The 13,430-nt window shown below is 42.6% G+C and overlaps 1 protein-coding gene across 2 annotated transcripts in view; it reads right to left on the bottom strand.

Annotated features, from left to right (window-relative positions):
* Nucleotides 1-13,430, bottom strand: part of cacna2d3a (calcium channel, voltage-dependent, alpha 2/delta subunit 3a) — a 170,470-nt gene that overhangs the window by 14,239 nt on the left and 142,801 nt on the right. For both annotated transcript variants that reach the window (XM_066697725.1, XM_066697726.1), the window contains 7 exons: nucleotides 6,848-6,909; nucleotides 6,344-6,388; nucleotides 5,861-5,923; nucleotides 4,706-4,776; nucleotides 2,353-2,428; nucleotides 1,317-1,369; nucleotides 799-854 (listed from right to left, as the gene is read on the bottom strand). In XM_066697725.1, the coding sequence (XP_066553822.1) occupies nucleotides 799-854; nucleotides 1,317-1,369; nucleotides 2,353-2,428; nucleotides 4,706-4,776; nucleotides 5,861-5,923; nucleotides 6,344-6,388; nucleotides 6,848-6,909 (426 nt within the window). The remainder of the gene's footprint in view (nucleotides 1-798; nucleotides 855-1,316; nucleotides 1,370-2,352; nucleotides 2,429-4,705; nucleotides 4,777-5,860; nucleotides 5,924-6,343; nucleotides 6,389-6,847; nucleotides 6,910-13,430) is intronic.

Genomic DNA, 13,430 nt, shown 5'->3' on the forward strand with positions numbered 1-13,430 from the left:
TTATTCCCTATTTGACGTTTCAAAGAAATACTAATTAATAAAAAAAGAAATGGATAAACCCCCTTATATAAATAAACAACTTTATTACCCCGCTTTGAAAAAGATAAATAAAGTCAAAGACACGTTTTACAAAAGCACCAGCGTTTTTTCAGCTTTCAGACTAACCAGACCTTATACACAATTCAAATAAGTAATAAATGAATCTAAACAAAAGCATAAAAACTGGCATTTCTTCATTCTAGGCTGCTCTCTCTCTCTCTCTCTCTCTCTCTCTCTCTCTCTCATAAAGTAATTTAGAATACGATACAAATGCACAACCTTTGCTTTCTCTGTGAAATTATTCTGTATTATTTAGACACACTGAGTACAGTCCTATATACTCAACGAGCTGGAAGGTAAATATGTTTTTCTTTGGTAGCGTGGCTATAAAACAGATGTTTCTGAAGCAGTAGAGCTGGCTGACCTAGTTATTTTCCTTTCTTTTTTTACTTCAGTGGTGACTTTCTGTTTTGACATTGTTCCTCTCAATATGTGCAAAACTGCAGTTCAGGAAAGTCACAAATATGGCCATACAGCGAGCAGAGTAATCCTTCCCCGAGTTTTGGAAATCAACTGCAGACCTCGAAGCTCCGAAACGTAACTGGCGCAGCCACGGCCGTATTTCATCCGCACCACAAGAAAGGCCCGGGCTTTGCGGGACTCCACAGGATGGAAATATGTGAATAAGACTTTGCAGTTGCAAATGTGTGGTTTGGATAATAAATAATTGAACACATAATTTTTCCTCAACAAACTCACCTTTGGCTGTAAGGTCTGAATACCACCAGCTGTACAGATTGAACTCCACCAAGAATCTAGGAGAAATAATAAAAAGACGCATTAATATCCCGTGACATCTGTTGTGGTCTTTTGATGGTATTTTTAGGTGCATTTCTTCCTGAAGTCTGACATCCTCTGGAGGGCGATTTTGTGATGCAAAATCGACAACAGAAATTGTCAAGCAGTCTAACAGAAAATAGGATTTTTGGAGGACTTTAAGAGTGAGAAAAGGCCTAGGATCGCCTCACACAAAACGGTGAGGATTTCAGCTCAGATGTCAGGCCACCCAGGAAGAATTCACTCAAAACCGTCCTGCAAACCACACGGCTTTAGCTCAGTTTAGCTCGCGAGTCGGTAGACACACCAGCTAAGTGGATACATAAGGTTGCCATTACAGCTTGTGAAGCCGGGGTCGTCTTCAACACTTAAAACAATGTCAAAGAGGAACTAACACAAACACACAACAAGCAAGAAGAGATCACACAAATGTTCCTTACATGACAAGTTCGGTCATGATCCATTTCACAGCAGCGAAGAATGCAAAATAAGGCTAAAGAGGAGGAGAAGAAATCAATATTTTATAAGCTATCAGTGAACATTACAATCGCCTTTTTAAAATAAGTAAACGCTCATTTATAAGCCCATCAATGACAGAACGTTTACAGTGTTTCGAGTCATTAGGGAAGTGGCTTCCTCGTGTGGGGGACCACCTCTGAGATAAGAACGGGGCCACAGACGGCAGCAGATAAATCAAAACCCTCTCACATGAACAGGGAGATAGGAAACAGAGAGTTTCGGTGCCCCCTTTTAAAGATGCTTCCAGTGACCATCTGGAATGTCATCATCGACCACCAAGTACATCCAAGACCGCAAAAGGAGAGAAAATTGGACCCCCACTATACCCATAAGTATGATAAGAAGGAAAATCATTCATTGTTGGAAATTAATTGAAAAGACTCTTTTACAACATCTGCGTTTCTCTCTCATGTCATTTCTAATGTGTTACATATTGTAATCTATTTATACCACAGGATTTCTTTTCTTGTGGTCTGATTTTTGTCGTGCTAACTACTGCCGCACACATCTGATCTCTGAAAACACTGTAAACTGATTGAGAGATGCTAAGGGGGGAAGGACATCAAAGCCAGACCAATATCCTTTCAAATGCAGCAGGGATGCCCAGATCCATCTCTCAAAGGTGGCAAACTACGGCTGTGAGAAATCATTAGATGAGCCGAATTAAGACAATTATACATGTTTAATGAAATAATTAGGATCTCAGCTGTGCGGTAATATTGAACAAGCCCTCCTCCCCCAACACAGTGGAATTAGCAGATGACATTTCTTCACCCTGTTTGAAATTTGTCAGCTCTGTGTCAGGGGTTAAGACTGATGTATTGCCAAAGCAAGGCTGGGTCTGTGATCTGTTTTGTGCTTAGTATTGTGCTGCCTACGTGTGATCGCCTGCTCCTTTTAATATGGTGTGGCTGGGTGCTCTGTAAAAAGGGGTACTTGACTCCTACACATACTTACATCTAATAAACTGTTTGCGCCGTCGCTGCTCTCGGCGAAGATTTTACAAATGGCCTGATAGTCGTAAAGTGTCACCCTGGAACAAGGAGAGAACAATAACTTTGTTTCACAAAACAGCACTCCTGAGATGAGTTCATAAGCAATATAAGGCAAGGAATGCTGGGATTTCACAATCTAACAACTTCCTGTCCACTGTAGGTGCCCACTGCATTCCTGGCGGTCTTTATTCTGGTTGTTTTAAGTACAAATGCCAGCAAAATGTCCTGCAATTTTCGTAGGAGTTCAAAGGACTCAAATGACTAAGAAAAGCCCACAAAGTCTCATTATTCTTGTATTCCTCTGACAAGGGACAGGCTTAGCAAACCCTACTGGATAACAGCACTGTGCATCTTGGGATAAAGGGCTTTCACATGTCAAACATGGGCAGAATGAGCTCTGTGCTCCCCAAATATGAGAACGTGCAGTGAGTGGAAGAGACTGACAACAACATTGAGACTCACAGCAACAGCAAAATTAAATTGGTTGGTGTTTTGGTTCCAGATCTAATTTAAATGTTGAATGTAGAAGATTTACGAGACCGTGTGGATTGAGAACCACCAGCCCCTCCCTCAACACACACACACACAAGCATGCACACACACACAAACATGCACAAACACGAATGCACACACATGCTCACGAAAGCTCGCACGCACACGCATGCACAGGAACAAGCACGTACCCACGTGCACACACACACACACACACAAACAAACATGCACACACACACACAGATGCACAAACACGCACACATGCACACACACGCACTCACAAAAGCTCGCACGCACACACGTGCACACGCACACAAAAAAGCACACACACATGTACACACACACACATGCACACGCAAACAAAAGCACACGTCACACACTCATTAGAGTTTCTCCTCTGCTACTCTGGTCGACTCTAAACCTGCACTTTGCCAGCTCTAGGTCCCGTAAAAGAAAAGGAGATTGTGCCCAAATTATATCAAACCCCCCAGATGACATGAAGGACTCTCCACACTGGACCCTATCCAACACTGTCACACTGTCTGCTCGGGCCCGAGTCGTACTTAACTACGAGGGGCCATAAAGCTCTCCGTTTCGCCTTTCCAGGAATTCATGGGAATTAATAAAAAAACAATAACATACACACTGTAAATCTCGGGTTAAAACTGTGTCGAGAGAACTGTGTGTGAAATTTGTGGCCGTCGCTGCGCCCTTTACAGAAAAGGTCCAATAAGGACTGCGTTATTAATAGTGTGTTGTACACAGTTCGACACTCGTGCCAATGTTTAAATCACTCGATCAAGCAGCCAACAGCAAATTACAAGCCAAGTACTTGACTGTGGCTTTTGTTTGCCTGGAGCTTCTTGTTTCTACCCAATGGAAATCCGCCACCAAGTACTAGGTTTATAACTTGCAACTGGCGGGTGGGTCAAAGTTTTAATTTAATCCGGACCTAGGTTAAGAAAATGAAAACAAAATAAAAATGATCCTATCCTATTTGCAGCCCTAGAAAAAGTGTGGCTTTCTGTCTTTTTCAGTGCCAAAGAAAAATAACACTTATCTTGATTCAATTAAGTGGAATCCAGTGCAAGTGACGGCATTAACAGCTCATTTGACTTCGGCGAAATAAAAATGCGGCAAACTTGTGGCAGCAACTGTCGCCTTTCTTAATTACAGCTCGAGCAACGCATATAAACCGGGTTCCCCCACAAACAGTTTAGCACCGATCGCAATAGCACACACACCGCAAAATATCGACTTCATCTACCATAGTCACAACGGTCACATTCATGTGCAAACATTTACCACGAGCCGTTTCTCGGGAATGTAGATTTATCTGTGTTATGAGTTGCGTGTGCTGTAAGGCCCTGGCGTGTTCAGCGAACCCCAAGCGCCGGCGTCCTGTTTTGACATCTGAATTCTACGGCAACGCTACAGGGACTGACACGGGTTAAACTGCTGACTTCAGACGCATTCAGACAGGAGGCCTCCTTTGAGTCAGATGTGCCGGCATACGGCATTCAGATTTAAAAATGCAAACACTAAGTATTTTAAAATGCTGGCTCAAGTGATACTCTGTCAAAAGCTCCTTCTAGGTCTCTTCCTGCAGCTAAAATCTTTTTTTTTGGCATGATGGCACAGTTGTGTTTTTCTCAGGTCTCAGTCGGTGATCATCTGAAGGGAAATATTAACTAATCTTTAAACTGAGAACGGAAGTCAAAGTTTGTTCCAAAAATACTGCAAAATCATTAGTCATGCTGGTAGCAAATGAGAGCAGTGAGTAAAGTGTCTGTTACTGTGCAAGCATCGTCACAGTTTCTTACCTTTTGAACGAGCCCATAATTAACAGTTTGTTCATCACCGCCCCTTCAACTTCGCCGAAGAAGATCCCCGTCTTTGGAAAGAGACAAGGGTTTGAACAGCAGGGAGGAAAAACACGTCAAAGTCGAGCAGTAGATGAGAAGTGACAAAGTCTGGGCCGTGACTCGAGCCGCCCTGACGTCCACAAAGACAGGACGTTCAAATCCTAAAGTCTACACAGCCAGAGGAAGATAATCTGAGCAAACGAGGAGAAGAAGCCAACATAGCAGAGCGGAATGGATTATGTAACGGCAAATTCTGTGATTCAAATTAAATAAATAACAATTCTCTTTTTATACTATCTTATTTTGCCTCAATCATTTTAGTAATTGGTTGGTAAACAACAAAAAGAACACTAGAATATTTCAATGTTGTTTATTTCAGATATTACCAAATATGTATCTAGAACTTGTTAAGGAGTTATATTTATTCAGTTCAGTAATAATGACTACATTCATTATGAAGAAAAACGGCAATCACAAAGCATGCACATTTATTTAAGGGACAAAAACAGTGTAGCAATAACAAGGAAATACAACTTCAGTACAAATATGAGTAAAATTAAATGATGCACGATGTTACTTAATGAAATACAGCTAATCTCGTCTAGTACAGCAAGTTGCCCTCAGGACAGCTTTAAATCATTCGTCTCGTAGTAAAAAAGTGCCAATTAAAGCCTCTATGGATGTAATAGGTCGCTGTTGTGACTAATCGCTGGACTCGTGATGCCGGCTGTCGGGGATATAAATAATTGTGCTCCTAGTAATGTCAGATCCCATTAGGCCACAGGAGAGAGCCGCAGGTCCCGGCAACACTTCGAGAGGAGCATCGCCCATTCCTCAAAATAGCCTGACATTTCAGACATTTCTCGGAGAGCTGAGAGCTTTTCGGGGCGTAAAGAGTGTCGCGTTGGAACCCAAAGCAAGGTCATCATCATGTGTGTGGTATGTGGACTGTCATCTGAATCGTGTGAAATTTGGGCAGGAGATGCTGCAGTGACAGATTATTGTTATTATTACAATGTGAAAAGATAAATGATCCTAAAGGAGCTCGTCTTTATATTTGGGAAACCACAACGATTTCCCTCAGAGCGATATGGAAGCATCGGTGCCGCTTACCTGGGAGTAATCTTCAGCCACCAAGATAAAACCATTGTTGTCTATGAGGTAACAGTTGATATTCTGTTCACGAGAAACACGAGGGTGAGAATTAGCAATTGGCGATTAGAGTCACGATGGGAGGGGGAATAGAGTGAGATAGGGGGAGAGAGAGAAGGAGAGGAAGAGGGAGAGGTGGAGGGGGAGAGAAGGAGAGGGAGGGAAGGAGAGGAAGGGAGGGAGTGGGAGGGAGAGAGGGAGAGAAGGGTAGGGAAGGAGAGAGGGAGAAGAAGATGGAGGGAGAGAGGAAGAGGGAGTGAGAGGGAGGGAAGGAGAGGGAGGGAGAGGAAGAGAAGGATGGGGAAGGAGAGAGAGGGAGTGAGAGGGAGAAGAAGAGGGAGGGAGAGATGAGAGAGAGAGTAAGAGGGAGGGAGAGAATGAGAGGGAGAGAGCGGGAGAGAGCCATTCTCTCACGGCCTAAAAATATTTGAGTAAATTACTCACTTCATTATCGCAGCTGATTGAACATTTTCCATCCAGGGCCGCACACTGAAACACACAAAGAGATAAAGATAAAATAATATGCTGCAAATGATTCACATGCCTGTTCTTCCATATTTCAAATACATACTATACATACATAAATATATACATAATTCAACCACAATAACACTGATGCAAAGCCCAGACTGACACTAGCTAAGCATGCTGGGTAGCTTAAACCTCCTCCCCCACTTCCATGCACTCTGTCCTGGGCTAGAGTTCATCATTCTCCGCACCGCAGTGCCGGGACACCCCTGGCAACATAAGGTGAGGCAGGGTTGGCCAGGCCTCTCTCAGGGCCTGCCAGCGAGCGGATGCCCTACCGGGGCCACGCGTGTGCCGGGGGCTGGCGTCGGCCTGCCTGGGAGGCTGAATAAACAAGCGCTGTTCTGCTTAAAAAATCCATTCCTGTCTGACATCCAAGTTCCCTTGTGCAATACAGGGAGCGTGAGCTCTTGGGTTTACCTGGCGGCTGGCCGTCCAGAACTTTCTTTGGAAGAATTCCAGCTTCATCTGGATACCAACAGCTGTGGAAGATTGGACAATGAGAAATTAGGAATTAGCCTGGTTAACCTTCCGCAGGAGAAGGAAAAAAGTATTTTAAAATATAGTGTATATAATATAATAATAATAATTTAATTCAAGCAAGAACGTCATATAAGGAGGAGATGTGTCTTTTAAGATGGTGTTCCATGTATGTATTTCTCCCACGGTAAGCATTGCCCTCTGGTAAATATTTCCCTTCACTGCGAGATGAAGACCATGGGAAATGTTTATGTCCGCTGCCTGTCCGCTCTCCGACAATGGTCTCCATTCAAGAGTACAGGAGCTAATGGAGTCATTTGTACCTGATAGGGCACTCAGACAGGACAGACAGGAAACAATGGGGGGTTCTTCTGACTTCAGAGACTGATTCTGGGTTCAGATACATTTATTAAATTGCACAGTCATTTTAAAACAGAATTAATTAATTGGCAGACGGAACAATGGTCCTCAGTGCCGACTCTGCCCCCGAAAGCTGAGTGAAATGTGAATTGAAGACAAAGACGTTGAGGCATTCACCACATACTTTATAAAGGGATTCTGGGGAAAACAAAGATCTGAGGATTGACTGCAAGGCGTTCAGCGAGCCAAGCGCCACGCTCTCAGTGTCCTGAATAGCATTAACCTCCCGTCAGACCGGAAATCTGCCGAGCCAAAGGGCGATTTTTTTGGCCGACGATCTCACCAGCGAGCTCCGAGCCTCATCTCGCCATGCTGTGAACCGACAGTGTTTATATATTTGCTCGAGATCAATTCATGTACAAAAATGCTATTGCAAGTGATATTTAATAAGAGAAAGTAAAAAAACTGAGGATTTGGAAGCACATATGGTCCCGGTATTGCACGGTTTAAATATCCGAGTGTAACAGATGCCATTTATTTTCTTTTTTAACTGGAAAGTATTTCTGAAATCTGGAGCTGAAAAGCCTCTTCAAGGGCAACGCAAGTTTGCCGTCGCTGTACTTGCTATCTGTGAGAAACCAGTCCATTCTTTAATTGATAAAAAAACAGTCTGCTCCATAACCAGGATGCATTCCGTGTGTCTGATTTACTATCATCTTTTATTTCTGTATCTCTAGCCACCCAAACTGCAGAGCTGTGTCCTATTTTAAGTCCATACTGTGACATTTATTGACGAGTTCCTCTGGAGAAACACACAGTTCTGTTTGACACGTTTTAAAGTTGCTCTGAATGCACAAAAACAAACGGGGAAAAACTGAATAGAGGTTCTTTTATGAACAAGATATTGATGTATTCGTCCACCGCACAAATACTAGCAGAAACTATGGAAAACATCTTAAGTATCTTAATAAATCATTAAGTATGATAAATATGCATATTTTTTCAGGAAAGATGATTATCTTGATGAAACTGATATCTCACAAACATTTTGCTTTTCTTGTCCTCAATGGGAGACCATACATTAAAGAACTGTAAGCTAACTTTACTACAATGGGTGTTGTTTTATCCACTGAGAAAATGTTTCCTTTCTTTTGTTTTTTCACTCGTTAGTTACCGCTTTCAAATACTACAAACTGTGATCTGAGAAAACTATTTGTTTTGCTCTTCTCTCTCTCTCTGTGTCAATGAAAACAAACATCCTGAATGGTTTTCCTGGCAGCATCAAGCTTACAGTGAAATATGCATAAGCAATTTGAACGGATTTGCCAGATGGCTGATCCACATATAGTGCTTAAATTGAGATGTACAGCATGACATTGTTGTCTAGTACTTAGGTTAAGTCAACTTGGTAATCTGTAGCTCTCCGTCTATGCAAAACTACTACATAAATCTGCTCTTAGTGCGTTAGGTCACTGTAAACCAGAGATACAGTTCTCTATGCACTGTTTTTTCCATATTATGTAAAAATCTTTATTGACAAACAAACTCGTATTTGTTTTAGCTCATTTTCTATTCCAAATAAAAACTATCTACATGTTGTGTATGTTACCCTGCCCTTCATAAAACAACTCCCGATCCCTGGCTGAGCAGCATAAACCATAATTGCTGTAATTAATACAAAAGCAAGCAGTTATTTTTTATTTTGAGAACCGTGGGGCAGACGGGAGGGGTAATGAGAGGGTTAAGATACCCAATCTGCCAAAGCCAGAACCCCAACCCCAGCCACCATTTCTAGATTCACCAAGTACGTCTCCCTGCCCAGTGTCGTTAACACAGGAGAAATGAAAACCTCTCTTTAATGGAAATCAAAGGTAACTGATAAACGGAGCCCGAAACCCCAGCTCCACCATTACGTTTACCATAATCGGAGCCCTGGATTTAATTATAGCGCAAAGCGGCGCTCGATGAGTAACCACTGCAATCATTACCAGGATCTTTAATTAAACCGTAACATTGCACAGGGCCGTCATTAAATCCAGTCAGGGCCCTCAGCCTAACCCGAGCCCCGCCATTCCCTCGCCTGAGCCGTTTACAGCGGATTACGGATCATGTCGGTGGTTATCGTCCTGATAATGTAGTGGGGGAACTGTAAATATGGCACAAATTACAAGTTCAGTCCAACCTCCAGCTCTCAGATCTAGATTAGGGTTGCATTTGGTTTTCGTGGTCAGAGACGATGTTGGGAGTCGGTCGTCGAGTGTCTGAAGCCGATTCCCAAAACGTCCAGAAGACACAAAACCCTCACCCCTTTTGAAGTCTGACTACCAGGCGGGATCGAATCCTAACGTGAGGAGCAGCACTTCCTGTCTTCTTGTAGACGTAGGACAGAAGTGATTCAATCCCAGCTTGGGCAACATGACTGTGACTACCAGCTAGGTAATCAAACAATCCACAACCGGTTCTTAAGGGCGGACATATTCAATATCAGTCCTGTCCTCAGTATCCCTCCCTAGAAAGTCAACATCTCTGTGAGAGGTTGTGTTACTCTGACTGCCAGCCCTGACATTAACACAAAAGGTCAGAGCACAATGATCCCGGCCGCGCTCTCCCAATCTGGCAGCGCTCTAATGCGTCTCGGACACATAGCTGGATGGGTTAATCCCCCCCGCGTTGATGTGCGCAGCGAAGACCTTCTATTCTGGAGCTCTGGGCCGAAAACAATGTTCGATGCCTACCCCCCCCACGATGCACAGCCGTAAAAATAGGTGCTGCGCAATCTGCCCTGCAGTCCTGGGTCCCAAACACACGTAAACAAACTTCACCTGTTTGATTTCCATCTGTGCCTTGGGTATTAAAGCGATGTCTAAAAAACGGTCGTGATATAACTATTTAATCACTTAAAAGTAACATAAAGAGACTCATTATTTTAGCCCCTCTGGATTTCTTCAGCCTGCACGATGCACAATGCCCTGACCCCAATAAATTATACATAAAGGCAAATTTCACACACCCCAGACGGTTTTAAATAAAAAGAAATCACTGTGGGCTACATCTTATAATAATGGAAGTAGAGAGAATTCGAGAAGCTGTGCATAAATTAGACATCCTCACTTTTTCATATACAGAGAATAATAGAGGCAGAAAAAAAGTATGTTTCACTCAGGAAGAGTCCTATTCAGTGAATTCGATCACAGTTCAAATAAAATAATTCTTCATGAGAAACATGTTGACAGGTCGCTATCTCCGGCATTCACCCCGGCTACTCGATTCCCAATTCTAGCAAAGCCACCGGGTGCAACAGGTGCGGGTTCAACGGAGCGATCTGTCAGAGGGCAGTCCGGAGACTCTCAACTACGGCATTTAAAGGTCTGACACAGATTAATAATCATAAAAAAAAAATGGTTAAACTTCTAAATTAAGCTGTAAATCAACATCTGATACTCGACGGGGGGGGGGGGGGGGAGGTGGGGAGAGAGACCGTTGAACGAGCGTGAGGCGGGAGACAGCTGTTGAGTTGAAAGAGGATGGTCCGCGGGAGGCCCGATCAAACGCCAGAGCATAGAAAAACAATAACGCCACTGCGACGGCAGTGTTGTTTTTTTCCAAGGGACACTCAGTTCAGGTCCCACAGTTTTATGACTCTGGATATCGAAGGGAAAACGGATTAGACCTGTGGATTAAGGCTTTGTTCACTGGTATACAATTATAAAAATGAGAAAAGGATTATATGCCTTTGTGTGTTTGTGTCATGTGGGGGGCAGGAACAGAAGTGCTGTTGGAATATCTCGACAGTAAATCCATTATTATTTATAATAATGTATATGTATTCCCTGAGATAAATAAATATGTATGCATTCCCTGTGAAACTCTTTCTGGTAGTAGATAAGCATTAGAACAGACAAGAATATTATAATTAAATTCCACAACTAATGAATAATTACTGCTACCAGAAAGGGTACTAGAATGAGCAGGGGTCTTACATTGGAAGCCCCCCATCATTGACAATAGTACTACAGAAGGTTTTCCTCCATCTTGTGAGAAATAAGATTGGAAGTTGATGTATTTATTATTTTGTTATAGGCATTTTGAGTATAGACTGAGAAGAAATTAACTCTGCTGCCACCTGCACAGTCAAACGGCTGTTTTCATTATAATATCCATTTGCACAACAAGAACTCACACACACTGTGAGAGCTTGCAGGGGATTTCCCAGTACTTGGGATAAGATAGCAAACAACTAGAAGGAAATAACAGAAGTACGCCGGGAGGATGTGAAGGCAAAAACAGCCAAGAGCAACACGACAGAACCACCTATGACAAGGAGGGGGAAATAAACACTAAGGAAACAAAGCTCTTAATGAGTCGAAATCAGAAAAAGCTGTGTGACAAGGTTGTTTAGTTTACGGAGTTTCCAACCTCAGGGCTGAGAAACTGCTAACACATGTTTCATTGGCATCTTTCTGTTTCTTGTATTCATAGGAGAGTTGCAGCCGTGTTGTGAAAGAAGAAAAATACATATTTGAGGCAGATAAATAGAAGAGGTAACACTTCCCCCAGTAGAGGCCACAAACCCCAAAAACTGGTCTCACACAAGCATACACACACAGACACACACACACACACACGCAATCACACTCAAACTCTCTCTCACACTACCACACCCACACACACAGACGCTATCACTCTCTCACACACACACACACACACATACACTATCTCTCACTCTCTCACTCACACACACAAACACACAAACACACACTCACATACTATTACACTCAAACTCTCACACACTATCACACCTACACACACTCTCACTCACACGCACATACACTATCTCTCTCACACTCTCTCCCTCACTCACTCACACACGCAGACTCACACTCTCTCTCACACATACAATCACACTCTCACTCTTTCACACACACACGCAGACATAAACACAGTGTCTTTTAAACCACTGATCGCTGCTCAGAGGCTTTTATATGCAAATTACCAAAAAATAAACAAAAGATTTTGATTAAGAAAACAACTCGGAACACATAAACCAGGAACATGATAGCAGATACTTATCTTTACATTTACACCATCGTGGAGCGGGGATGAGGATGAATAAAAACAGGCGAATTAACAAAATGCATTTAATTAGCATACATGTTTGGATTGGATATCAATCCGAACGAATCTGCACCTAGACCTTTGCATCCCCCCACCCCAAAAAGAGCAACCCCTCGAAATCTGTGCAAATCAAATTCTGTACATAATGAATACATCATGACAAATACGTGAAATACTCAAATAAACAGGCACGTACATTAAAGTAGGTCAACGGGAATGTAAATGTGGCTTGAGATGATGATAATGTGTGTCAGTTAGCCTCAGATCAGTGCATCTTATTTACACATCCACTGGAGAGAAATTAGCAGGATTGAAGCTTTTTTATTGCCCCCCCCCTTCCTTCAAATCCTCTTATGGATGTTATCAAGTCAAAAGTTTTCACCGCAGCCCATGAGATGTTTCATTTTGATAGAAGTATCTATCCAAACTCAAGCCCTCAACTTGATCGGTACAAACATCATTACCTGAGAAACAATCTGAGAGTTTTCCACACTCTAATGGCATGATGGACCTGAAGCTAATTTATTTCTCTGGCGTCTATATTCATCATGGCATAAAAATGTGGAAAAATAGCACCAGATTTCTTTTCTTCTTGTTTTCAGATGTGAGAGGAAACATGCACCACAGCCCCTTGGAAGTGAACGTCTGTCAAACACCACATTCGTACGTGATTTACGGACGAGGTTTTAGGGAATTCCACAACATTGTTTGGAGACAGATTTTAATCACTGCCAATTAAAACACTAATGCCCGGGATCAATGCGTAATTTGCCACGAACAGATGTTGAAGGATTATTCTGTATGCACATCATCCGAACAAAACAGAATTCCTCACTCGCTAATGATTCAATTATGCCAGGAGCATTTCTAATATCGATGCACATAACAACTATGTGGATGCTCTCGACAGATCCCAGAGTATACGAGGAAGCAGTTAAAACCTCAGGGGGCTGTTAGGGCATTTGAGCACCATTCACATTTCACAGGAACAGTGAGCCGTTCTCTCGCTAATGAAAGTACAAAGCTGAGGTTTACCATGAGATGACAA

Source organism: Amia ocellicauda, chromosome 3, assembly GCF_036373705.1.
Source record: "Amia ocellicauda isolate fAmiCal2 chromosome 3, fAmiCal2.hap1, whole genome shotgun sequence".
In the NCBI taxonomy this organism is placed as follows: domain Eukaryota; kingdom Metazoa; phylum Chordata; class Actinopteri; order Amiiformes; family Amiidae; genus Amia; species Amia ocellicauda.